Source organism: Chlorocebus sabaeus, chromosome 26, assembly GCF_047675955.1.
Source record: "Chlorocebus sabaeus isolate Y175 chromosome 26, mChlSab1.0.hap1, whole genome shotgun sequence".
NCBI lineage: Eukaryota > Metazoa > Chordata > Mammalia > Primates > Cercopithecidae > Chlorocebus > Chlorocebus sabaeus.
Genome location: NC_132929.1, coordinates 57,060,413 through 57,085,589, shown reverse-complemented (window position 1 = coordinate 57,085,589; position 25,177 = coordinate 57,060,413). Strand labels below are relative to the sequence as shown.

Below are 25,177 nucleotides of genomic sequence, written 5' to 3'. Positions count from 1 at the left end.
TAAAATGGAGATAATAATAGCACATACCTCAAAAGGTGGCTGTGAATGTTAAATGAGTTAATCCATGGGATGTGCTTATAAATTAAGCCCCTGGCATATGGTAGGAGGCTAGTGTAACAGAAATGACACCTGCAGCTGTCACTAGCACCATCTCCAAGGCTCCCACCGCTGGCTTCACACCTATAATAACAGGAGTTGCTAGATAGCAAATTTGGCATCTTTCTTTGTTCCATGGAGGAAGGTGGGCAGGGTGTAGGAGTGACTGTCAGGTAGGTGGAGGCACTGTGTTTATCAGACTCCTGTCAGCCAAGGAAATATAACTCAGATTGAGAGCTGCAAGAATATTTCAGTCCAACAGCCGTCTTCCCAGCTGCGGCGCTTCCTATCAGAATCTTTTACAAGACCTGGCCATGACTGTTAGCTGCAGCAGCCACCTTATCTGTCCTGCTGCCGTCTTCACTGGCCACTCCCAGGCTGCTATCCGAGAGACAAGGGACACTGTGTGCCTGACTCCCCCGCTCCACCTCCTGCCTCAGAATTCTCCCACCAGCCACCACTCCTCCCTTCCTCCTCAAAGTACTGATACCTGAAGCCCAACCAGGGAAAAGCAGATGTGGCCGAACTAGCCTTGTCTCAAATAATCCAGAAGAGCCGTGAGCACCTGGGTGAGGGGGGAGGAGGCCTGTGAAGCAGAGGGGCTCTGTACAGTTGCCCTATGCAGGACTGCAGATGCCGACCTACCCTAGTCTTTACTCTGCAGGTGTCCTGGTTCCACAACCTGCAGACCCCTCTCTACAGGGTACACAGGGTGCTAGGCACCCTGGGGTCAAGAGAAGAAAAAACATCAAGGACCTTCCAATGGAAGGAGCCAGAGTGTGCACATGTAGCTCAGACCTAGCAGAACTCAATGAGTCTGGGGAGATGGGGCCTAACCTTCTCAGATCGGGTATGAGGACAAGTCCAGAGGGACCCAAGCTGGAAGGCCCCAGAAAGCAAACATAAACCCAGGTTCCCCACAGTCATCTTCATGTGGAGAACTTGGATACAAGGGCTTTCACGGAGGGAGGATGAAGCAGCGCGTGTAGTCTTGGAGCCAGATAGCTCTGAGTTGGAATCCTGGCTCAGCTGTTGACTTGCTTGGCCCTACATCAATGCCGCCCACTAGAACTTCATGTGATGAAGGAAATGCTTTATTCTGGGTTGTCCAGTATGGTAGCCACTAGTTACTGGTGGCTACTGGACACATGAAACCTGGCTGCTGTGATCGAGGAGTATAATATTTTTTTCTTTTTTTTTGGAGACAAAATCTCGCTCTGTCCCCCAGGCTGGAGTGCAATGACACGATCTCAGCTCACTGCAACCTCCGCCTCCCAGGTTCAAGCAATTCTTCTGCTTCAGCCTCCTAAGTAGCTGGGATTATAGGTGCCAGCCACCGCACCTGGTTAATTTTTGTATTTTTAGTAGAGACGGGGTTTCACCATGTTGGCCAGGCTGGTCTCGACCTCCTGACCTCAGGTGATCCATCCGCCTCGGCCTCCCAAAGTGTTGGGATTACAAGCATGAGCCACTGCGCCCGGCCAGGAATAGAATTTTTAACTTAATTTAATCCAATTTAGATTTAAGTAGCCACATGTGGCTGGTGGCCACCATATGGCTCAGTTTCCTCATTTGAGTCATGAAGAAAACAGTAGCCCCTACTGTATTAGGTTGTTGTGAAGAGTGAACAAGATGGTTTATGTGAAGCACTTGGAATATCACAGAAAATGAAATTCATGTTAATTCTAGCTAACAGCGGCATTCTTTAAAGATGTGGGGGGTGTTCACGGGCAAAGTGGGGAGGTGGTAAAGACAACAGGGCAGAAAATCAAGGGAGGGGAGTTCTAACTGCCACACTGTGAGGTGTTGGCAATCATACTGTGGTTGACAAAATTTTGAAATTTTTTTTTAGGTGATTCATGCATTTTCATTACTATGTTACCCCCATCTGTTTCCCATCAGAAAGTCCTTAAGGGAAATGCAAACAGTCCTGTAGAATGAAATCTGAGAGCAATGAGGAAGGAGGACCCAGATAGATTGTGTCCCTGTCTGCAGCCAGCCTGGGGGAGAGAAGCCTAAGAGACAGCTGGGTGGGTGGGGGTGCTCACAGAAAAGGGAAAAGCGGGTGGAGTCCTTGATCCTGTCAACGGGGAGATGGAGAGCCAGAGAATGGGCTTGGGGATGAATAGGAGGAATGTGAGCCTCTCCAGAACAGACAGACACAACACACACATATACACACACACACTCTCTCACACACTCACACACATGCACCCCTACCTGGGGCTTTTCTGGTGCTGTTCACCAGGAGCTGCTATTTTCATGGGGGCCCCACAGCTCCCAGGCAGAGCAAAGGAGGTGGCTGCTCCGAGCTGAATGTGTTTAAGGGAGGGGAGGTAGGGTGGGGTGGGGCTAATGGGGAAACAAGCATAGGCAGTGCTAACCCCAAGGAAAATACAGGGTGTTGAGGTGGGCGCAGCATCTTCTCCACTTATCCTCTCCTGCTTGGTACTTGGGGCCTGGAGCTGCCCCCTTGCATTCTGTCCAGACTTCAGGGACCTCCAGAAGCAGCTGACCCTGGTGGTCAAACGTGATCAAGAAGAGCAGCTCTCCTCCATGGACACCTCAACCCCACCATAGGCTGAGGCAGACATGCTTTGACGCACACAGGTTCTCCATTCTCAGGGCCACCCTTGGCACCACAGTTGCTTTGTTAGGACCTGCTCAAAGTGAGACCACCCATGCAGGCCTCAGGGTGACCCACCCTGGGGTGCAGATGAGGACTGGTCTGAAGAAACCCTGAGCAGCTCTCCCTAGAGCGCCCTCTCACCTCCATGCAGGCAAAGGCTCACAGTCAGGCTTTCACCCTCCTAAATAGCCCAAACGCTACCCCAGGCCCATGGATCATCTTACAGTGAACAGTGACATTAGCTCAGATGGTCTGAATGCCACTCCTGCCAAGAGTCCAGGAGGACATCTGACCTCCCAGAGGCTTCTTCACGATTGTCCCTGGGTGACACATAGTCATTCAGTGAAGACCCAAGGGTTTAACAATCATTAGGAACTTGCTTCTCTTGACACCCTCCTATAAACATAGATCTGGACAGTCTTTCCTTGCCAAGGGAAATCCAGTAAGCTTCTGCCCTTCAGTGACTTCCCTGTGCACTCAGAATAAAGCCCCAAATTGCACCACGGCTCCGCCCTGTCTCTTGAGCCCCATGCAGCTCTCCCATTCTCCACTTCAGCTACTCTGGCCTTTTGGTAGCTGGAACACACCATGCACCCCTCAACTTTATGTTCCCCTCTGACAGTACTTCTCCCTAGGTAGCTTCTATTCTGTCTCAGCTCAGTCACTCATTCCTCTGGGAAGACTCCCATGCCTGTTTGTCTTTGCCAAATCTCCCTTTTCTATACTCCCAGCACCTCCCATATCCCACTTTGATAGCAGTTGTCATCGTTCTATTTTGGAATTCTATTTTGATTGGAATAATACTTTGGTGGATATCTATCTTCACTGCTGGACTGCAGGTTCCCTGAGGACAGGGAACATGTCTATCTTGCTCACCATGCCGTATACAAGCTTGGCACATTGTATGTGTTTCCTTCCTTTCTTCCTTCCTTCCTTCCTTCCTTTCCCTTTTTTTTTTTTTTTTTTTTTTTTGAGACAGAGTCTCACTCTGTGCAGTGGCATGATCCTGGCTCACTGCAACCTCTGCCTCCCAGGTTCAAGCGATTCTCCTCCCTCAGCCTCCTGAGTAGCTGGGATTATAGGCACAAGCCACCATGCTTGGCTAATTTTTGTATTTTTAGTAGAGACGGGGTTTTACCATGTTGGCCAGGCTGCTCTCGAACTCTTGACCTTGTGATCCATTTGCCTCAGCATCCCAAAGTCCTGGGATTACAGGTGTGAGCCACCACGCCCGGCCTGTATGTGCTTTCTAATGGCTTGTTGAATACATGATGAAATGCTCCTGCCCACCTCCTCGTGGAGGAAGGGCGGGACAAGGCCACCTGCCCAGGCTAAGGGTGGGGGAAGTGTGCAACATGCACACTCACACCTTGAAGCACTGGAGACATGCACAGAAATAGCTGCAGGCCTATGACAGACCTCGGGTGTTCATTAATAATGATGATAGCCAGGTGTGGTGACTCATGCTTGTAATCCCGGCACTTTGGGAGGGTTGAACAGGGAGGATCACTTGAGCCCAGGATTTTGAGAACAGCCTGGGCAACATACTGAGGCTCTGTCTCTATAAAGTAATAACAATAATAATAATGATAGAAATAGTTTGTTTCCCTCTCACTACAACACCCTCTACCTGCTTGTCCCAAAGGAGCAGAATTGGTATAAATTGCTGTTAGCCACGCCCCTTCCTCCTTTCCCATCTTTAAGCATAGTTGCTAAATTATTGCACCTAATGGTAATAATAAGAGCTAACACTCATTAAGCACTTACTGTGTGCTAGGCAATATTATAAGTGCCTCACATATACGAACTCCTTTAATCCTCACAATAATCCCATAAAGTAGTCACAATCATTATCTCCATTTTACAGATGAGGAAGCTGACATAAAGAAAGATTATGTAATTGTCTAAGGTCATACAGCAAATAAGTGGCATTCCTGGAACCCAAATCCCAGATGTCTGGTTCCAAAGCCCACATTTTTATTCTATTCTGCCTCTGCCAAACAAAACCCAAGCCAAAAATGTCTTCTTCAAAACATCTTTAGAGAATGTGACCAACAACATGTCCCCATCTACTATGAGGAGTCAAACTGCAAATAGCCGCACAGAGGGCATCTTTGCATAAAACTGCTCCCAGCATTGCTGCTCACATTGTTGTGAATATCTTTCTTATGAAAACCCTTGTGGCAAATTCCTCAGTGGCTCAGAACTAAGAGAAAGTTGTCCCTCTTGGTCTTCTGGGCTCCTTGTTGCCTTCCTTTCAGTGGATGATAGTTAAGTAATTGGTGCAGTTTCTTTCTTTGCTCTGGCTGCCAAGGAGCTCAGAGATAAAGTTTATTGTCTATTTTAGTATCTTCTGCTCTTCCGCTAATCTTAGTCACCTCCCCCTCTGGTTTTGCTGAATTTATTCTCCTTCCATCTTTTTTACCTTCGTTGCCAGATTTACTTGGACTGTGTTTATGGTAAGATACCCCAAAACCTTTTGCAAATAATGTAGGGGTTCAAACACTGTCATTTTAAAAAGCAGACTCTGCTACTTTGTCAAGGAACAAATGTCTAGTCATCTCGGCCTCTACCCACAAGCTGCTGTTTCTTTTCCTCTCTTTAGTTACACTCACCAAATTACCCCTGCCTCAAAAACACGTAAGCCTTCTTTTTCAGGTTCTGAAGTGTAAGGTGGGCACGCTGACATCACAGACACATTGCTTGTGGACTGTCTCCACCACATGACCTCTAGGGTCCAATTCCCCTATGAGTGAGATAAGAGGACTGAATTCCATCAATGTTCTCAGATTTTTAAAACTTTGCCACCACAGATTCTTCCACAAGCACATCTCAGGCAGCCAAAAAGATTGTGTTGAATTTTATGTTCTGTGGGTTTGTTTCCAAAATAGTAGATATGGTGAGTATATTGGATACGGTTTCTCAATCCATGGGCTTTCTCCCAACCCCATATTATAATACTCCTCCAGGTGCTATGGTCCTGTAGCATGTGATATTTTTAATGCCCCTTACGTGTTGATTCCCCTTTCTTCTGGTAATACATACCAATTTTCCTTTGGGGAACGGCCATTTATCCCTTTGATGCAGTCTTAGAAGAACTTTCAATGATGGTTTTTGTCTTTCCTAGCCAAAGGGTGAGCACACAAGCCACCAGCCCAAGCAGATGCTCTCTCTCTGGAAGGTGACTTTTGAGTACTGTGTCCCAGGGCCTAAGCTTAGGCATGGTTCTTAAAGATGATGCCTTAAGGATGCAGTCCATTAGTTCCTGCTACCCAGATCCCAGAAGCTACCCTGTTCCCTGTCCTTTTGGAGGTTAGTTATTCAGCTTTTCCTTTAGTTCTCCAATTAGTTGAATAGCCTCTCAGTAAATTCCTGTTTTGCTTAAGATAGTCAAGTTGGATTCTGTTGCTTACAACCAAAGAACTCTAATTGATACATAACTCCCCCTACTAAGAATAATTGACCTGGATTATATTTGAAGTCTCTTTTTACCTTTAACAATCTGTGATTCCAGTAACCTCACATAACATAAGTTACAGGATATCTAAATCAAGATTTAGGAGAAGAAAAAGAAAAACCCCAAATCCACATATAGAAGAGATTAAAAATTTTGTAGTAGATTGAATAACTGTCTAACAAATATTCACTTCCTCCCCCTCAAACTTGATGAGAGACATATGCCTCCCTAGCCTCTTTGTGTTGTGCTTTACCATGTGATTTACTTTAGCCAGTGGAATGTGAGTGTGAGAATGTGCCATCTTTGAGCCTAGGCCTTAAGAGTTCTGTGTTTCTGCTCACCACTAGGAGTTTGCAACCTCCCCCATGAGAAGAACATGTTTTGGGAAGAATGGGAGTCATATGGAAGTGACGTGAACCCAACTCTCAGCCTGGAGTCAGGCTCAGTCTAGAGAAGCTGAACCCTAGACAACCTGGAGATGCATGAGTAAGAAATAAAGACTTGTCACGAGGTTTTAAGATTTTTTTTGTTATGCAGCATTATTACAGCCGTAGCTGACTGATACAGATTTGTTGTAACTTCACTTTACTTTAAGCCTAACAATTTTCAGATTGATCCAGTCTACGAAGGGGTTAGTAAAAGTCCTACCTGCCACTTTGACCTGGTTGGGAGCGCAGGATCTGCAGGGAAGAACCTGGAACTCTTCTGCCTGGTACATGGAGTAATCAGTACTGGCAATGACCAAGGTATCTCCAGGCTTCCATGACTGTACATTATCCTCCAGGTTCAGAATGGTGCTGTTCACATTGGTGTCAATGGTGACTGTGAGTTTGGGCCTCACTGTAACCCAAAACAGGAAAGACTGAGATAGAGGCCTTTGCCCTTGGCAAACTTTTGGCTATCTCTTTTTTCCCTTCCCCTCCATAAATAACTAAATGCCAGGTTTGCCTATCCAAAACCCAAATCACTAGCTTGCTCCATCCCACTCTTGGTAAAGGTTTTTGAAGTCAACAAAAACCCTACCAGAAAAGAGCCATTCATTAGCCCTGGGCAGGGGAATTTTCCACTAACTTCTTAGCTGGAGTTAAATGTGGCTGCCTCACCCCACCCACTTTGCTCAAGATGTAAAACAAATATAGTTCCTCTCAACTATTATTTTCAGTTGCCATAAACCTCTCCCCCTAAACTTTCATTCCTAATGACTGCCTTCTGGAGATGGCCAAGTGCCTCTGAGAACAACCCGACCATTTCCAATCTCTTCTAACAAGCACCTTAGGAACTGGGTTTAAAATAATAGCACCCAAAGAGGCAAAGAGCTGCACATCTCTGCAGGGGAGGACAGCTCTGTCCATCTGTACGTTGACTGTCTTGGACCAGGCCCTTCCCTTTCCTGAAAGGCTTATGGGCGGGGTGGGGTTCTGCTGTCTCCTGCCAACTCCAAGGATCCTCCCACTGCTCCTGTGTCACAAAAGTGCTGTCCTTTGGGAGTATTGTCTCACTGAGATGTCTGGAGGTTGCCTGCATAGCTGCCAGTTCAAGGAACCGTGCCATAGTTGCATCTGCATCCCGACAAGGGGCTGCTTACCAGGCTTCCCACAGAGGAACCGTACATGGTAGCTCCGGCAGGCTCTGCCCCGGTCATAGCAAGCAAACCTGTAATCCTGGCCTTTTTTGTAGACAACCTCAGTGCTGAGGTTAACTCCATCCATTGTAGTGGCCTGGGAATGACACAGAAATTACAGAGCAAAGTCTTTTTTTTTATAAAGAAGGGAGGTGATGATTAATGTTCTAAACGTATACTCAGAGGTCTAAAATTGTCCCTGCTGCAACACTATTTACAACTGCCTGAGATGATTATCCCAGTGATTGCCCCCATCACTTTTGTTATAAGAAAGACAGCCTAAAGTCTTGGAATAGATAAATGCCTGGCTTGAGGTCCTACAGTACTCAATATTGAAACCAGTGATCTACTGCTTATGGCTGGGTGAACATTTTATGGAGCATCTACAATAAGTAACCACTCTTCTAGGCCCTGGGCTGGCCACTTTTTACAGTTTGCACCACCACTACCAGCACCATGAACAGCGGCCAACAGGCCAAACATGGTTCCACATCCCCTGGGGAGGAGTCCTTAAAAAATACTCATGCCCAGTCCCCATCCTTGGAGTCTCAGATTTGATTGTGTCTGGGGTGCAGCATGGAATCTGGACTTTTAAAAGTTGCCCAGGTGATTCTAATGGGCAAGAAAGTTTGAGAACCACTTGGGTAGTTATAAAGCTAGATGTTTACCTATATTATTTCATTTCATCTTCATAGCAAAACTATGAGACTGCTGTTACTTTTATAGATAAGGAAACTCATCCTAAGAGAGGTTCAGTCACTTACCCTGGATCACAAAGTCAGTAGGTGGCAGAGCTAAAACTTGAACCCAGACTTATGTAACTACAACGCAACACTTCTAAGCCCCATCCACTCTTGCCCTAAGGCGGAAGCCACCTAATGTCTTTTGTTCAAATGTCTGCCTCCTCCCACCACATGGCGGGCTCTGGGAGGGCAAGGAGCTGGTTTCTGCCCCCTTGTCCCCAGCGTTCAGCCCAGGGCCTGGCACAGAGTGAGGTCTCAGTGGATGAGGGCTGGCTGGTGAGCCGCCACAAGGCCAGGTGGAGAATTTAGGGAGCAGGCTCCCAGGAGGGCACGATCCCTGCCAGCTGGGGCCCATCCCAGAGCCAGGGTGTGTCTGCATCCTGACCGTGACTATCATTCAGAGACATGCAATTTAGAGCAAGGGCTGTAGTGGCTGTCATCTTTGGCATAGAGACCAAAGGGACCAGACTGGGGTAATAAGGAAGGAAAGTATAGCCGATCAAAAAAAAAAAAAAAAAAAAAGAGGAGACTTTTTAGGAAACATTGTTTTAAACCCAGCAGATCCGTTATCTTTGGCTTGGAAGAAGAGCCATGTGGATGTGAGTTCAGCCACAATTAAAACTCAGTCATTTCCTGCAAAAACACACTCACACCCACTATCTCAGGTGGTCTCCACAGCAGCCAGAGAGACAGGGGTTGCAAACTTGCTTTTTAGACGGAGGTCAACGCTGATGGGGTTCAGATGTAAGCTCAAGGTCAGTTAAGGTAAGCCCAGCTCCTCCGGCCTCCTGACATTTTCCCCTGAGGCTAGCATGTTCTTCAATGGGAGACCCCGTAAGATTGAGAACTGAGCCTGGAAACATCATCGAAGGGAGCTGGAGATTTTTTCCAGGTGCAACATCCAACAATAATTCCAGGAGAACATTTACTTAATTCTGCTGCTTTTTCTTTTTTTCCTTTTTCTAACCTGAAGAATGACCTCAGTTTTGGATAAGAAGAGTAAAAGGGAATCCATCGTCATTCAGAGAAACAGATCTTTAAGTAGACTTGAGTTTATTATTATTCCTGGTAATAATAATTAGTAACAAAATAATTATCAATATTATAACTAATAATAATTTTGTTTTATTTTATTTCATTTCATTTCATTTCATTTATTTATTTTGAGACGGAGCCTCACTCTGTTGCTCAGGCTGGAGTACAATGGCGCCATCTCAACTCACTGCAACCTCCACCTCTCGGGTTCAAGCGATTCTCCCACCTCAGCCTGCCGAGTGGCTGGCATTACAGGCACCCGCCACCACACCCAGCTAATTTTTGTGTTTTTAGTAGAGATAGAGTTTCACCAGGTTGGCCAGGCTGGTCTCAAACTCTTTTTTTTTTTTTTTTTTTTTTTTTTTTTTTTTTTTTTTTTTGAGACGGAGTCTCACTTTGTCGCCCAGGCTGGATTGCAGTGGCACCATCTCGGCTCACTGCAAGCTCCGCCTCCTGGGTTCACGCCATTCTCCTGCCTCAGCCTCCGAGTAGCTGGGACTACAGGCACCCACCACCACGCCCGGCTAATTTTCTGTATTTTTAGTAGAAACGGGGTTTCACCGCGTTAGCCAGGATGGTCTCGATCTCCTGACCTCGTGATCTGCCCGCCTCGGCCTCTCAAAGTGCTGGGATTACAGGCGTGAGCCACCGCGCCCGGCTGGTCTCAAACTCTTAACCTCAATTGATCCACCCACCTTGGCTGCCCAAAGTGCTTGGATTACAGGCGTGGGCCACTGTGTCCGGCCGATAAATTAATTTTAAATAATAAAAAATGTGTGGGCCACTTTTCGGTTTGCACACTTCACTGCACTGAATCCACAAAACATGCCCATGAGGAAACAATTATTAGCCCTATTTTTACTGTGAGGAAACTGAGGCACTAAGTAACAAGACTGTGAGTGAGGTACCCAGGGCACAAAATTTAAAGCAGCACCCACTCTTGGGGTCATGCAAGTATTGAGTTGGCACTGGAGGGAGCGGGCTGCCTTAAATTTTGCACTGTGGGCACCTCACTTGCTGATATGCCAAACCTCACAAGTGGTAGAGCTGTGATCTCTCTGGCAGGCTTAGATTTCTCTGACTTCAAAATATGTTTTCATTACCATCAGGCCGACCTCTAGCCACTGTACCAGCTGCTGTGGGGAACACACAGACTGCCTGATGTCTCCAAGGAAATCTGAGTCCAGTAGATCCCACTGGCCTCGAAGGGTGGCTGGGTTTTAAGAGAGAAGGTGGGAGGCAAGAGAATTTTCAGCCAAGGAGAACTGAACGAAGGGCAAGACATAGAAACAGTGTGTTTTTGTTATTATTATTTTTTTCAGAATCACAAAATATCAGATCTTGGAAAAGCTTTTCTTAAGGTCAACTGTGCAGTCTTGCTGCTTCCCCTTTCTTCCTAACCTGCCTCCTCCAATCTTGCCTAGGTTGCAAATGTCCTTGACACTCCCTGGCCCAGAGGATCTGGCTATGTCAGTGCATGGCAGGTATCCCGGGGCCCACTGTGTATGACACGGAGTTGGGCACTGGGGGCAGACACAAGCAGGAAGAGGAGCACGTAAGAGCTCAGGGCCTGGGGAGGTGAGAGGCACCAGGTGACCAGAGAAAAACTGCCTTTTTGCAATAGTGGCAAAAATGAGCATGTGGAAAGTCCTGTTTCATCTTAGTCTCTCCCTGGGTTAATTAACTAGGTCATTTAGCTTTTGGCTGATGCGTTTGTCACCTGCTAAAAGGAGGAGATCCTGCTTCTCTCACCTCTTGTGACCATAAACAAGACTGGCTTTGTTTTTCTGGCCTTGGAAACATCCAGGAGCATATTCTGTATCACCATTTTTACCTTTGATGAGTATGAAGAGATGCTCTAGCTAAGTCTGGGGATGACCATTGATTAAAGATTGGTGGCGAGAATTAGGACTAAGACTGATCTCTCCAGCATGACAACATCTTCTCGTCGATTGAGATGGAGGTTTGAATTCACCCTTGGAGACACATGACTCTTACCTTTTAGATGACCATCTCAATAGACCTTGGTTTTGCCAAGAAAAAGCCAAAGGTCTTATTATGGAATTGGGAGTTCTGAATGCTTTCATTGTGGGAAGACTTTCCTAAGCTTCTGAGTAAGGGGACCACACTGCTGTTGGATCTTCTATTCTCTGAACCTCAAATAATGGAGAACTCGAACATGGGGAATGTATTGTCAAGGGAACTCTTTTTGTTGGAAGAAAACTAGGCCTTGCAATATGGCAACAGACTAATAGCTATAGAGTGTAGGGTTGGGTCCCTATGAAGGGTCTTGGCTTTCGGAGCTCTCAGCCTGGGTTTAATTGTGTTTTGGGACATTCAAGGAAGGGCCTGTGTCTGTGCTGGGAGCAAAGTAAATGCAAGAGTGGAGAATGTCTAAGGAATGCTGTTTTCCTGGCACCGAGAGGTGGTCTTCCAATCAACAATGTCTGGAGCCAGACAACTGGCAGAGCAAACACCGGGAAAGATTTGTAGACCATGTAAGCATTCCTTGAGCATTTCCAGAAGTATTTGGAGAGGGGAGGTTGGTAAAGAGCTAGACTTCCTGTGGTCAAGTGAACTGGAGGGATAAGATTATGGCTATTTCAGAATTAAAGCTGGAACATTCAAGGTTACGAGAGAAAATTAAAATTAAATCTGGAAAGAATGTGCTGTGGGGGATCAGTGCTTTTTGATTCTGTTGGACCCAAGGAGAATCTGCAACTTGAAACTTAATCTGGGTAAATCCTTCTCAATAACATTGAAGCCATGTGAAGGGAAGAGCCTTAGCCAAATAATGAGAAAGTTTTCCTCAGCCTTTGCTAAGTGCAGAACAGAGGCTCCTCCCTTGGATAAGGGTTCCTTCCTACAATGCAAGACAGAGGGCAGAAGTTCTGACCAGGATGGTGTGGCGGAGTGAAAGCACAGACAGATGGCCTGGGACTCAAGGTGACCTGGGACGTGAGCTTTGATATTCTAGGAAAAAGTGTTGTACAAATGTGGTAGCTCATTTTATTGGCTGAAGGAGGATAAAATGGGTGGAAATGGCCTTTTTCAAATGCCTTTTTTTTTTTTGAGTCGGAGTCTTGCTCTGTCACCCAGGCTGGAGTGCAGTGGTGTGATCTCAGCTCACTGCAACCTCCACCTCCTAGCTTTAAGCAATTCTCCTGCCTCAGACCCCTGAGTAGCTGGGACTACAGGCACCCACCACCACACCAAGCTAATTTTTTTTTTTTCATATTTTTAGTCGAGAGGGGTTTCACCGTACTGACCAGGCTGGTCTCTAACTCCTGACCTCAAGTGATCTCCCCACAGCCTCCCAAAGTGCTGGGATTACAGGCATGATCCACTGAGCCCAGCTCAAATGACTTCTAATTCTCTATCAAGCATTTAAGCAGCCTCAAATCTTGTCTTGGAATGAGACTGGGCATAAGGAAATAAATCTCACTTACCTTGCCTATTTCTCCTGTCTCTCCTGTTGTTCCCAAAGCCCAGTATCCCACTGGCTCAGCTGGTGAATGGTGAGGCCTGTGTATTTACTCAACACTTTCTTGATGGATGGGGCCAACTGAGAACATCAAGGTCCCCTTCAGATGGAATTAACTCCAATGAAGATTTTGAGCAAACACTGTCCATTCTATGAATGCTGGCTTTGATTTAGCTCAGTCGAGAACAAGGCTGTGCGTGTGTTCTACATCTGGGCTGGCCTGGCCTGCACCCCAAATCCTAGCTGCATCCTGTGCACTCAAGGTCCCTAAGGAAATTGACTGGGAAGTGAGGCTGGGGAGGCCAAACCCATCCCTGTGGTGGGGGCACACTCAGCCATGGCTGAAGAAGCAAGTTAAAGAGAAGGAACTCAGAAGCTGGACCCAGGAGAGAATCTGAGCCCTGGTTTTTGGGCAGATAGTAAGCCTCTGCTTCAGTCTCTAAAGTGGGAACAGTACTCTTTGACTGACCTACCTCACAGGAGGGCCATGAGAATCACAGCATGCAAGTGGCAAGAATGTCTGTGATCTATAGAGTCCTCTTCAAAACAACACGTTTCTATTTTCTATTTTTGCTGTGAGTTTGGTACCTGTATATCAATGGGACGATTGCAGATTTTTCCTGGGTGAGCTTTCCAGAGGTCTGAAATTTTATCCCCACCTTTAGTCTGAGATGCTTTATCATGATCGAACCACTCTGTCCACTCCACATCTAGGCAGAAAGCAAATAGCACAGTCAGACAGGAGGTTGCCTGTGAGGGCAAGTCACACTCAGTGTGTCTCCAAGCGTCCTCAGTACCATGGGAACTGAACATTATCTGTCTGTGGTTGCACCAGGCTGGGGCATGGATGGTTCTAATCAATCTGCCTGCACTCCCACGTTTTAATTAAAAAATGAGTTTCTCTTAATGAGTTTCTTACTTTTATAAAAGCAATTTATATTCTTTGTTATTGCAAAAGCAAATAAACCAAGAGAAAAGAAAGAAAGTCCGTCTGTAAACCCATTATCCAAGGACTGCAACTAGGATTGCTGCTTTCTGTAGTCCTTGAGTGTGGGCTATTTGAAGGGCAGGTTCTATTCCTATCTGCATTTCCTGTTCAGTGCCATTGCCTGCCACATCAAAGATATTCTGTGAACTAAGCTGAATGCCACAGACCCTGACAGAGGTGAAACTGAAATCTTAGCCAGAGGACAACATCCTTCTGGGTTATGGGCTAAAGTGGCTTGACTAATTAAAAACAACGTTTGGTTGCACATTTTTAGTTGATTCTGCAAAAATTAAAGTGGTCCTACTGGTACAAGAGATAAATCCTAGTTCTGCAAAAGACAGTAATTTCTGGTCTTCTATCCCACTCTTAGGGGTCACCAAATTGTCTGAAACTCCTCACCTTGAACCCACTCGCTGGACAAAGAAACATTGAAATATTCTCCATGCTCGGTCTGGAACAATTTGAATACCCGAGCAGCAGCAGAGCCTCGATGTCCTGTCAGAGAAACCAGACCCTTTAGGAGCTGGACAGAACCCCAAATTTAAAAAGCTATGATTCCAAGGCAAGGAAATCCGCCTACACACATGGACATTGACTCAGTTCTTTAAATTTTTTTTTTTAAGTAGATAAAAGAAAATCAGGACATTCATTCACTTGGGAAGCAGATTATCATCCATTCTTTTGCTTCAGTTTTGACAGTTTAGTTCCAGCCTCCCAACGAATTCAGATTGTAGAACTCCAGCATGTCTCACGGTCTGAATTCTTCCTTGGTATTAGAACTGCAGCGCTTCCCGCAGCCTTTGCTGGGCAAAGGAGGCTACCACTGTGTCCTGAAAGCCCATCTAAAGTGTTGTTTTAGCTCTTTTAATTTTAATTTTTTATTTTTTATTTTTTTGAGATGGGGTCTCTCTCTGTCACCCAGGCTGGAGTGCAGTGGTGTGACCTCCTACCAAGTAGCTGGGACTGCAGGTGCCTGCCACCATGCCTGGCTCATTTTTTTTTTTTTTTTTTTTTCGTATTTTTAGTAGAGACAGGGTTTTACCATATTGGCTAGGGTGGTCTCAAACTCCTGATCTCAAGTGATCCACCTGCCTCAGCCTTCCCAAATGCTGGGATTACAAGTGTGAACCACCACACCCGGCCTCGTTTTAGCTCTTAAAGTAGCAACCCTGCTGGCTTTATCTCCGTTCTTATCTTTTCTATGCCAATTCTAGGTTTTAGATTAAGTCAATGAAGATTTCCATGAAAAGGTAAATATTATCGCAAGTGATGGGTCTTTGGCCAGCATTGGCCTTTGCCACTTCCATGTAAGGTGGCCAGTTAAGTGGCTACTCACTCATCTAGGCATTGGGAGCTGGACAATCATGCTCAGAGAAAAGTGAGCTGTTCAGAAAAGCCCTGCACCTCTTGGTCAGAGAGACACTGGAGGGAATCAGGCCTCCAGCCAGCTATGTATTACCATGATATTCAATATGGTCTTCCACTGAAGAAGATGGATTTCCTTTCACAGTTAGAAAACTCCAAGGGTGTCTGAAAAAAAGAAACAAATAACAAAAGTAAAGTTCTGCACGAGTCTGAACCTGCACAGGGTGTGGGGGGATGGAACAGAGTTGAAGCAGCATCAGGTGGAAGAGGGTCCCTCCCTGCTGTTTGGGGGAAATTCATTCACTTGCTGGGCTTCTCTTCCCCAGAAGAAGCACCTTTCTTTGCAAGCACTCCTCTGGGCTTCCTCGCTCGCTGGCCTGCCTGATGTTTGCTCCCTGTGAGTCTCTTCAGCTCCATTCTGGCAGAAGATGGGAGTATGAATCACAAATAAACAAACAAGCCAACAGACCTACCATACCTCCCGCCAAGCTCAATTATGTCCTGAAGCAAGTGCTTGGATACCTTCAGGAAAACATGTTCCAAGAGAGAAAGGTTACTTCTCTCATGCTCAGCTCCCCTAGAGTTGAGCTCGAGGAAAATACCAGAGGCTAACGTGACTGACTACCGTAGCCATCTGCCTTGGGCCGTGGAAAGGAGAGAAATCTCTCTTCTTCTTAATGGGGAGGGAAGCAAAAAAACGGTTTAAGGTTTTCAAAAATTGTACATCCATCTTTCCTCCATGAAAGCACGTGCTGCTTTAGGGCAGGAAGATTTTCTTCCCCCATTTTGTTTTAGGCATTTTGCATAATGCCTAATCTAATGCAGTAATGGAGTTCAGGACATGCTACCCCCCAAAATGGCAACTTGGCATATTGAATATTTCAAGCTCAAGGAATTTGTGAAATGGCAGGAAGGAGTTTCTGACTTTCCCCTGAAGCAGGTCTAAGACCTTTATGTGAGAGGGCCTTCCTTATTCTGAGAAACAGATCATCCTTATCCCCAAACACAGAAGGAAGCCAAGAGGAAACTGAAGGAACAGAGACCTTGCTAACTTTCCCCTGTTTACTGTGCTTAACTCAAGCCCCTTGTCCTACCACATTTTCCCACAGCTCTCTACTTCATCAAACCTCGTGTACAGATACTCAGGTTTAATTGTTTCTTTGGGTCCTTGTTTCCTTATGAAGGCTCCTGTGTTGTGTAAAACTTACTACATTTGTGGGCTTTTCTCCTGTTAATCAGTGATTTGTTGCAGGTGCTCCAGCCGAGAACTTAGAACAGTAGAAGGAAAGAGGTTTTCCTCCCCTACGGTAGCCCTCTCTTACAATAAGCCATCAATCGATTTTGGTGCTGAATAGCTCTCATTATTCTTGTTTTGATCTCTTGTCTTGGAAAATGAGTCACTATTGAACGGTGTTTAACTGAGGTTGGAGATTTGACTGTCCACTTTCCTGCTTAAATCCTTCAGTAGTTCCCCATTGCCCTTTGGATAAAATCCAAGCTCCTTGGCACAGAATCGAAGGTCCTCTGCTCCCGCCCTCCTCCAGCCTCACCTCTCATCCCTTGCCCTCTCTCATATACTGCCACTGCCTGACCATCCCCACCTTCTTTGGGAGAGGCATACTTTTGCCCCTGGACCTCCGAAGCTGCTGATCTCTCTATGGGAACTTTCTTGGTCTCATCCTCATGTGTTCATCTGCACTAAATTCCACTTGCCCGCTCTGTTGCTCTCTCATGCCCCGTCACCAATTTCCATTCATACCTGCCTACCCCCGAGAGTTCAGGACACCTGGTCTAACCGAGTACCTCCCACCAGTATGTGTTCAATAATCATTTCCTGAATGTGTGAACAAATGAAGGGTCCAAGTTTCAGTTCTCCTACTGATTTTCGATGCTTTAAGTTTATCACTCAAAGAATGTCTCTATACAAATGAGGTGTGGACATGTAATTCCTGCCTACATATCTCCTTTGCCCATGTGAACCGCCCTAGCAAAAGGTGGCGAGTGCCCATCTTTCCAGTGGCTCTTGTTTATAAGGAGAAAATAGTTGTTAACATTTATGGAGTGCTTATTCTGTGCCAGACATGATGAAAAATATTTTGTTCATATTATCACATTTAATTGTCCCATAGTCCTTTGAGATAGCTGCTGGTATATCCTATTTTACAGAGTCAGGACCAGGCAAAGAGAATGAGTCACTTGCCTGCAGTCACACCTACTAGGAGGTGCAACCCAGACTCAAACTCAGGCCACCAGATGCCAGATCTTGGGCCCTTAGCCACTTTCTTCTTCTGCTGAGGCCCTAAGTAGTCAGCTTCCTGGTGTTTCTAACTCTCACTGTAAATTAATAAACTGACCTTTTGGTTTATAAAACAACAGAATGGAAGTGCACTTAGTGTTTGCTAACAAAGGAGACTTGCAATGCCAAGGTATCATTGTCATCTTTGGCTGCTTAAGTTTCCTGCTTGAGTTTCCCATCCAGAAGAAGTAGTCTCTGGGCTGTCGGAGAATGCACTCTGGAACCTGGAGCACCCCTCCCTTGCCCAGGGAATTTCTGCACAGCCAGCAAAATTGCTTTGCTCCAAGCCCAGAAAAGTGTCTGGCTTCCCTCTGATCTTGCTCCCAGATGCGGGAAGCTGAAGTGGGGAGCATCATAATCTCTAAACAGCCGTGGGACAGATAACCTCAACTTTCCACTGAGCTGAGATTTGATTCAACATGATGAAAAGGCATGCTTACCATGGACACAGGGAGGGGAACAACACACACTGGGGCCTGGCAGGGGTGGGGGCAGAGGGAGGGAGAGGATCAGGACAAATAGCTAATGGATGCTGGGCTTAATACCCCGGTGATGGGTTGATAGGTGCAGAAAACCATCACGGCACACGTTTACCTATGTAACAAACCTGCACATCCTGCACATGCATCCCGGAACTTTAAATTAAATGAAATTTTTTAAAAGGTGTGTTTACTATAGGGCAAGCAGCGTCCTCTTGGTGCCAATGTGTGTGCATGCCAATGTCAGGCATGATGCTGCACTCCAAGGCGAACAAAACACACACTAGAACATGTCAAAGGGCTGCTTCTCCTTGGGCATTTGCCTCAGCAGAAACATTTCACATAATCTTTGAAAAACTATCTGCCAATCCCCAAGCCATGACATGATCCCTTTGCCAAAGAAAGGGAAAATGAATATTAGTTGTGCATTGGAGGCATGGCTCTTACACACAATGGATACTCACTTAACATTTTGTAAGCGGCTGGCTGAATGAATGAGTTCATATAAACACAGAGCTTTTGTGTTTTTTGAGTGAACTATGCTTGTAAGAAAAAAACAAGCTTTCTTTAAGAACGATCCCCAAATATGCCAAATGCAGATGTCAAATGCAAATGCCTGTATCCACCAGGTCATTTAGGATGGTACGGCTATGGGGAGAGGAGATGGGAAAGGTAAATTCTCAGTGGGATAGGGTGGCTTCAATGTTCCAGAGCCCAGTGGAAGCCGAAGTGAGGGGCAGTACCTAAATCCAAGGTGCAGGAAGTGTTTGCTTCCCAATTTGGTCATTGCCTTCCTGGCCATGTCATCCAGATTTCGAGAACCTTCATCATTCACTGCAACAGAAAGGATCCTGCCATCGGGCACCGCGTTCAAATACTGGACCAGACGTTCACTCTCTTTCTTGGATCTATAGGTGTCAAACCTAAAAAGGGCAGAGAGAAGAGATCTGAATAGTCTTGACAGACGCCAAAACAGAGAACTCTAAGCACATGTCTGTGCTGCAACGACTAACATGCTATCCGATGATCCCAGGGCTACAATTCTTAAAGAAGGAAGCCTTTTCTTTAAAGAGCAAGCATGTTTCATTATTTTGCATACCATACAGGGATAGCCAAGAAGAAGGGTTATGACTTGACCATAATGTTCATTCGCTAAGTAAAATGCCAAAGAAATGATTGCAGCAGTGAAGACTTCAAGCTCCAGGATATTGAGTGGGTCACATACTTGAGGTCTAGGCCTTTTGATGTTCCCTTTTCATCCTGGAGGCAGAGGATCATGCCTCTTGCAAGAGCCTGACTTTAGGAGATAGTTCAGATAGCTAGGGCATTAGGAATTTATATCTCTGATCTAGACTAAAACACCAGTACTAGAATTCTTGGAAATGACATGGAGACTATCCCAAATCCCTTCTCCCACCCCTAGAGCAGCTTGCAGAGAGTTACTTGCAGAGATCCAACTTAAAGTTTATTTATTGACCTGTTAATTATTCTTATGATAATGCATCTTAGAATCATTAAAATGTAATCTTGATTCACACAGTAGCAGTCATATAACATTTGAGTATTGTAAATGTTGTTGCATTGCTATTTTCTCCTGTTTACTTTTAAAAAATTATTTTACTTTATTAATTTAATAAATTTTTAATAAAGTAAATTAATTAATTTAATAATTTAATAAAGTAAAAATTGTTTTACTTTATTGTGGTAAGAACACTTACGTTGAGATCCACCCTCTTAAAATTTTAAGTGTACTATACAGTATCGTGCAATGTTAGACAGCAGATCTCTTATAAGAGCAAGAACTAATAATCTCCAAATTGACTGATAACCTACCCTCATGCACATAAAATATCCATGAAATACAAATCACACACAAAAAATCTATACTTCTGGTGAGAATAATTTACAAAGCAAAGACACAATTTTGTAATGATTCAAACTCTTCCCCATGTAAGGATAAAGATTTTATGCAATTACAGTGGAAATTCCTAAAGAACATGTCTTGGAACTTAAGGAAAACAGTTCTAAAATGAATCTGGAAAAGTAATCTAAGGAAGTTTTTGGAAAAGAAAAACAATGTTGGTACCAGGGGTAGCTGGATAGCTGCTCCTGGGTCCTCACACTTGTTTCTAACTGTGGCACAATCTGGTCCAGTCCCACCTAAGCTCGCACCCTCCGCTGACCTTCCCCAGGAAGCTCCTGCTACAAGCCTAGTGCTTCTCAGTGACCACCTCACCCACCCACTCCTGTCTTCATCATTCCTTCCCACCTTTTCTCTACCTGATCAAACACCTACTACCTTTCAAGAGCTGACCTAAGTTCCTGCTTCTCTGAGTGACCGTCTCAGATGACTTTTGCTTGCATTTACGTGTGTGTGTGTGTGCGTGCGTGTGTGCTTATTAATATCTTTACTCATACACATTCATCTATCAGATTATTGAGATCTCCAACACATACTTTAGGTAAAAGATATTCGGAACAAACAGACATTCTGTCCTTGCCATCTCCACAGCATCTGTCCAGGTCACTTCTCATTAACAGGTCAGTAAATAAACTTTAAGTTAGATCTCTGCAAGTAACAGTGTTGTACTTAAGAAACAGCACCAAAAAGATCAGCACACAATTGAAGAGGCCATCCTCTCTAGTACGAAGGCAGGGGCTCCCTGACATACTTTGTGTCAATCAAGGCGTCAGCTGTTTCCTATGGGCTCAACCTTGCTCAGTCTCAGGGCAAGGCAAATGGCTGTCACTAGGCAGCCCATGGAGGCAATACAGGCACACCTGGGTTTGAATCCCATTTCCAACGCGTTCCAACCTTGTGACTGAGTAAATTTAGCCCTGTGAGCCTCAGTGCTTTCATCTGTATAAGGTGGATAATAACAGAACCTGCCTCACAGAATTTTGATGAAGATTGAAGTATATTTGACAGGTAAAGTGATGAACAGTGTTTTGCGGGGAGAAAGTCCAGTGACTATTAAAGGCACTAATGTTTACCAGCAATGTTGGGTGTCTGTGAGCACCAGCAGGCACTTCAGCTCCTGCCTACCCTGTCCCTGACCACAGCTGGCTCCTGCTGCCTTCATGGTGACACCCACAGCTTGGGCACTGTTCTTGAGGAATGCCTGTCTCCCTCCCCCAGCAGCCCCAGGATTGCTCTGTCTCTGCTTGTCTACCACACCTCTGTCCTTCCCTCTGAAGGGCCAGGATGAGAGCCCCTGGGATTGCAGGGAAGGTCCAGCCTTGGCAGAATCTGCCAGCTTACACCTGCCCATGCTGCCTTCCAAACATCTCACAGGTACATCCGCTAACCGTCATTCTTTTTGGGTCTCACCACTGCCATGTCTTGCCTAGACCACAGCAGAAGCTTCCTAACCCCCTGCACCGTCTTTGCTTTTGCCTCCACAATTAAAACCATTCTCTACATAGCAGCCAGAAAGTTCTTTTAAATCAGCTCACACTCTTCTTAATGCCTTTCAGTGACTTTGCATCCCACTTAGAAGAAAACCCACCTCCTTATCATGGCCTCCGAGGTCTTGTCCTATCCCCATTTGTAACTTCCAAGTGGCTGCGTGCTGCTCTTGCGCCACTCGCAGTGCTCCCACCACTCTAATGGCCTTTCCTTCATTTGAGAATGTCATGCCCTTTCATACCTCTGGTCTTCTGCACTTGTTCTCTCTCTTGAACACTCTTTCCCTGACATAGCCTCACCCTTCATTTCTCAGCTCACATGTTGCGTCCTTACACTGCCTTTCCCTGACCACCCTATCCAAAGTGGTCTTCCCCAGTTACACTCTAGCATCTCACTCTGTCTTTTTTCCCACTTACTACCAATTATCACAATCTGAAACTACGTTATGTGTACGTATGTGTGTATGCTTGCTCCTCTTCAGTTCAGCATCATTGGGCCAATGCCTGGGGAAGGACAGAACTCCTTGAAGGCAGGGATTTCCGTCTGTTTCATTCATGCTGTTCTCCCAGCACCTAGAGCAGCACCTGGCCAGGAAGCACACTCAATAAGCGTACTTTGAATGAATGAGTATACGTTTAAGTGAAGGCAAACCTTACCGGTCAGAATGGATGACTGTGCCTGATTTGGGGTCGATGACGTGAACAATAACTCCACGGTGGCCCCAGCTCCTTTCAAAAAAATAGCCTCCTTCTGCCATGCCACCTGGGTGAAGGGTCTTGTTCAGAAATGTCCAGGAGAGCTTTTTCTGTCCATGCAACTCAAGAGTGCCTCCTCTACCGACCCCAATGTACTTCAGACCATAGTAAGGATCTGGCTGAATACCTTCATCAGCCCTGCAAGAGAAAACAGCTCCCCAAAGTTGGCTGACACATCTCTTTTACTGGATACTGAACCCAGAGGGAACCTAGGAGTCACAGCTCAGCTCCCTGACTCCCCACCATAGCCACCATAGAGCCAATTACACTTTTATCACCTAAGGTCAGTAAAAATAACACTAGCGGCAGGGCACGGTGGGTCATGCCTGTAATCCCAGCATGTTGAGAGGCCGAGGCGGGCAGATCACTTGAGGTCAGGAGTTCAAGACCAGCCTGGCCAACATGGTGAAACTCCATCTCTTCTAAAAATATAAGAATCAGCCAGGTGTGGTGGAACACGCCTGTAGTTCCAGGTATTTGGGAGGTTGAGGCACCAGAATTGCTTGAACCAGGAAGCAGAGGTTGTGGTAAGTTGAGATGATGCCACTGCCCTCCAGCCTGGGCCACAGAGCAAGACTCCATCTCAAAGCAACAACAACAATAACAACAAAAACATTAGCAACCCAATCTTCCTAAGCCAGACCAAAATAAAGCCCTCAGGGCCAAGCAGAAGTGCCAATTATTAGTTCACAGGTTGGCACGTCTTCCATTCAGTTCTAAGTGTTTTGTATTTTGGTCCATATCAGATGCAGAATCACCTGGACATGAACTGCATACCCTTGTGCATTCCTGGCTCTCACTTCTTAGCACTCTCAATTGTTTAAAGAGGAACACAGCCAGGGGGCAAGTACCACTTGGAATTTTCCTATATCTTGTCCATCGTAGCCTATTATATAAACACTTGCAGAGCCTCCCTGAACATGATATGATTGGAAGGTAGCTGAAAGGCTGGCAGACCCATCTCTAAAACAAGTATAGCATCCAGGCCACTATAAATAACATGCCTCATGGACTTCAGCTCCCCCAAATCACCATGTCTGTCTTGTTCATGATCCCCATCTGGCAAGACAGAATGATTCCTATCTTACAGGCAAGTCTTGCCCTCTTGCCTCTCTTTCTGTCCTGGAAAGCCTCCCTCTTGTCAGATCCATGGGTGGCATTTGATCTGTAGGAGTGGTCTACGCACCTTCCATACAAAATGATGGTGAAATTGCCCTGGAAAGGGCAGAGGGCACTCCCAGCATGCAGCTCTCCTCCGTTGTCAATCAGGATGTGCCGGGTTCGCAAAACAATTGGCTCATTGTGGTCTTTAATGACTAGCTTGCCTGAAGAGGTAGCATTGGGGGGAGGTTTAATAACACAGTGTTAAGGGTAAGTTTATATCAGAGCCAAGGGCAGACTCCCTAAGCAACCCCCATCTCACCGGGACAGGCAAAAAGGCTCATCTTCCAAACATTTCTAGGCTTGGTGTACTTACAAGTACAGTCATCCCTCAGTATCTGAAGGGAATTGGTTCCAGCACCTCCCACAGATACCAAACTCCATGAATGCTCCAGTTCCTGGTTCAAATGGCATAGTATTTGCATATTTGCATCTAACCTATGCATATCCTCCCATATACATGAAATCATCTCTAGATTGCTTATAATACCTCATTCAGTGTAAATACTGTATAAATCATTGTTAAACTGTATTTTTAGGAAATAATGACAAGAAAAAAGTCTGTACATGTTCAGTACAGGTGCAAATTTTCTGGAATATTTTCAATTTGGGATTGGTTGAATTCATGAGCAGAACCCACAGATACAGAGGGCCGGCTGTAATTCCTTTTCTATGCTGTCTGCTTTACAATGTGTAAATAATGTCTGTCTGCTCAAATGCCATCACTGCATGTACTGCATTCAATGACCAGGCCTCTAAAGGTAAGATAAGCAGAATTACTCAAAACACCAATAAGGAGTTTCCTCTATAAATGCTCCTTTCACTAAGATTGGACCTCTGACAAGCCATTCCTAACAGCTCAGAACTGACGGTTATCTCAAACAACCAAATGTCAACATGAACCCAAATCATGTGATGTTTATTCTGTCCATCTGAGCTCAGGGCAACCTGCATCCTATCTGCTAAGTTGTGGGGCAGTGGTGGGAAGAGGGAGCAGCAGAGAGAGATTGGCTTACCTCCCTCTGAGATGTGGATGGAATAGACTGTGGCAGAAGAGGTGAGCAGCAGTGTCTTGCCCTGGCTGATATGCACATGGTAGTCTTGGTCATGGCCAGGGTTCCAGGGTTGCAACTCAGGGCTCTGGTCAGGGCACCCAGCAGCCACTGCCAAGGACAGAGAGATGTCACTGCTCCCATCTACCAGCCTCACCAAGCAAGAATGCTACAGGCCAAAAGGGGGACTCCCATGCATCTTTAAGGCCCCTGCCTCTTCTCTGTTAGAGCTAAAAGAAAGACCTTAGAGAGCTGAGAAACCTCCTGACATAGGAGGCTGGAACCTTGGTGACTAGTCATATATTTTGCATGAATTCATCACATATCTGTGAATAAGTCACTTCCCTTTTCTGGGTTCAGTTTTCCCATTTGCAAAATAAAGGGTAGATAGATAGCTTCTCAGGACATTCCAAACTCTGAAGTTATGCGATGATTTACCTAGACTACTCAGATTCCAAGATATTCTGTCTTCTGGAAAGTAACATTTGAATAGCTAATAAAGCTCTTTCCCTTTCTGCATGAGAATTAGACCTTTGGTTAATCTTCTAGCTCTGTTCCCCTGGAAACCTGAGAAAGACAATATTATATAAATTGTTACCTAGCAACA

General features: G+C 45.6%; 1 protein-coding gene across 5 annotated transcripts in view; it reads right to left on the bottom strand.

Moving 5' to 3' along the window:
- Positions 1-25,177, bottom strand: part of CEMIP (cell migration inducing hyaluronidase 1) — a 172,344-nt gene that overhangs the window by 48,801 nt on the left and 98,366 nt on the right. For all 5 annotated transcript variants that reach the window (XM_073012389.1, XM_073012387.1, XM_073012388.1 and 2 more), the window contains 9 exons: positions 24,535-24,681; positions 23,544-23,682; positions 22,259-22,495; positions 18,937-19,116; positions 15,513-15,583; positions 14,453-14,548; positions 13,654-13,775; positions 7,768-7,900; positions 6,831-7,022 (listed from right to left, as the gene is read on the bottom strand). In XM_073012389.1, coding sequence (XP_072868490.1) covers positions 6,831-7,022; positions 7,768-7,900; positions 13,654-13,775; positions 14,453-14,548; positions 15,513-15,583; positions 18,937-19,116; positions 22,259-22,495; positions 23,544-23,682; positions 24,535-24,681 — 1,317 coding nt within the window. The remainder of the gene's footprint in view (positions 1-6,830; positions 7,023-7,767; positions 7,901-13,653; positions 13,776-14,452; positions 14,549-15,512; positions 15,584-18,936; positions 19,117-22,258; positions 22,496-23,543; positions 23,683-24,534; positions 24,682-25,177) is intronic.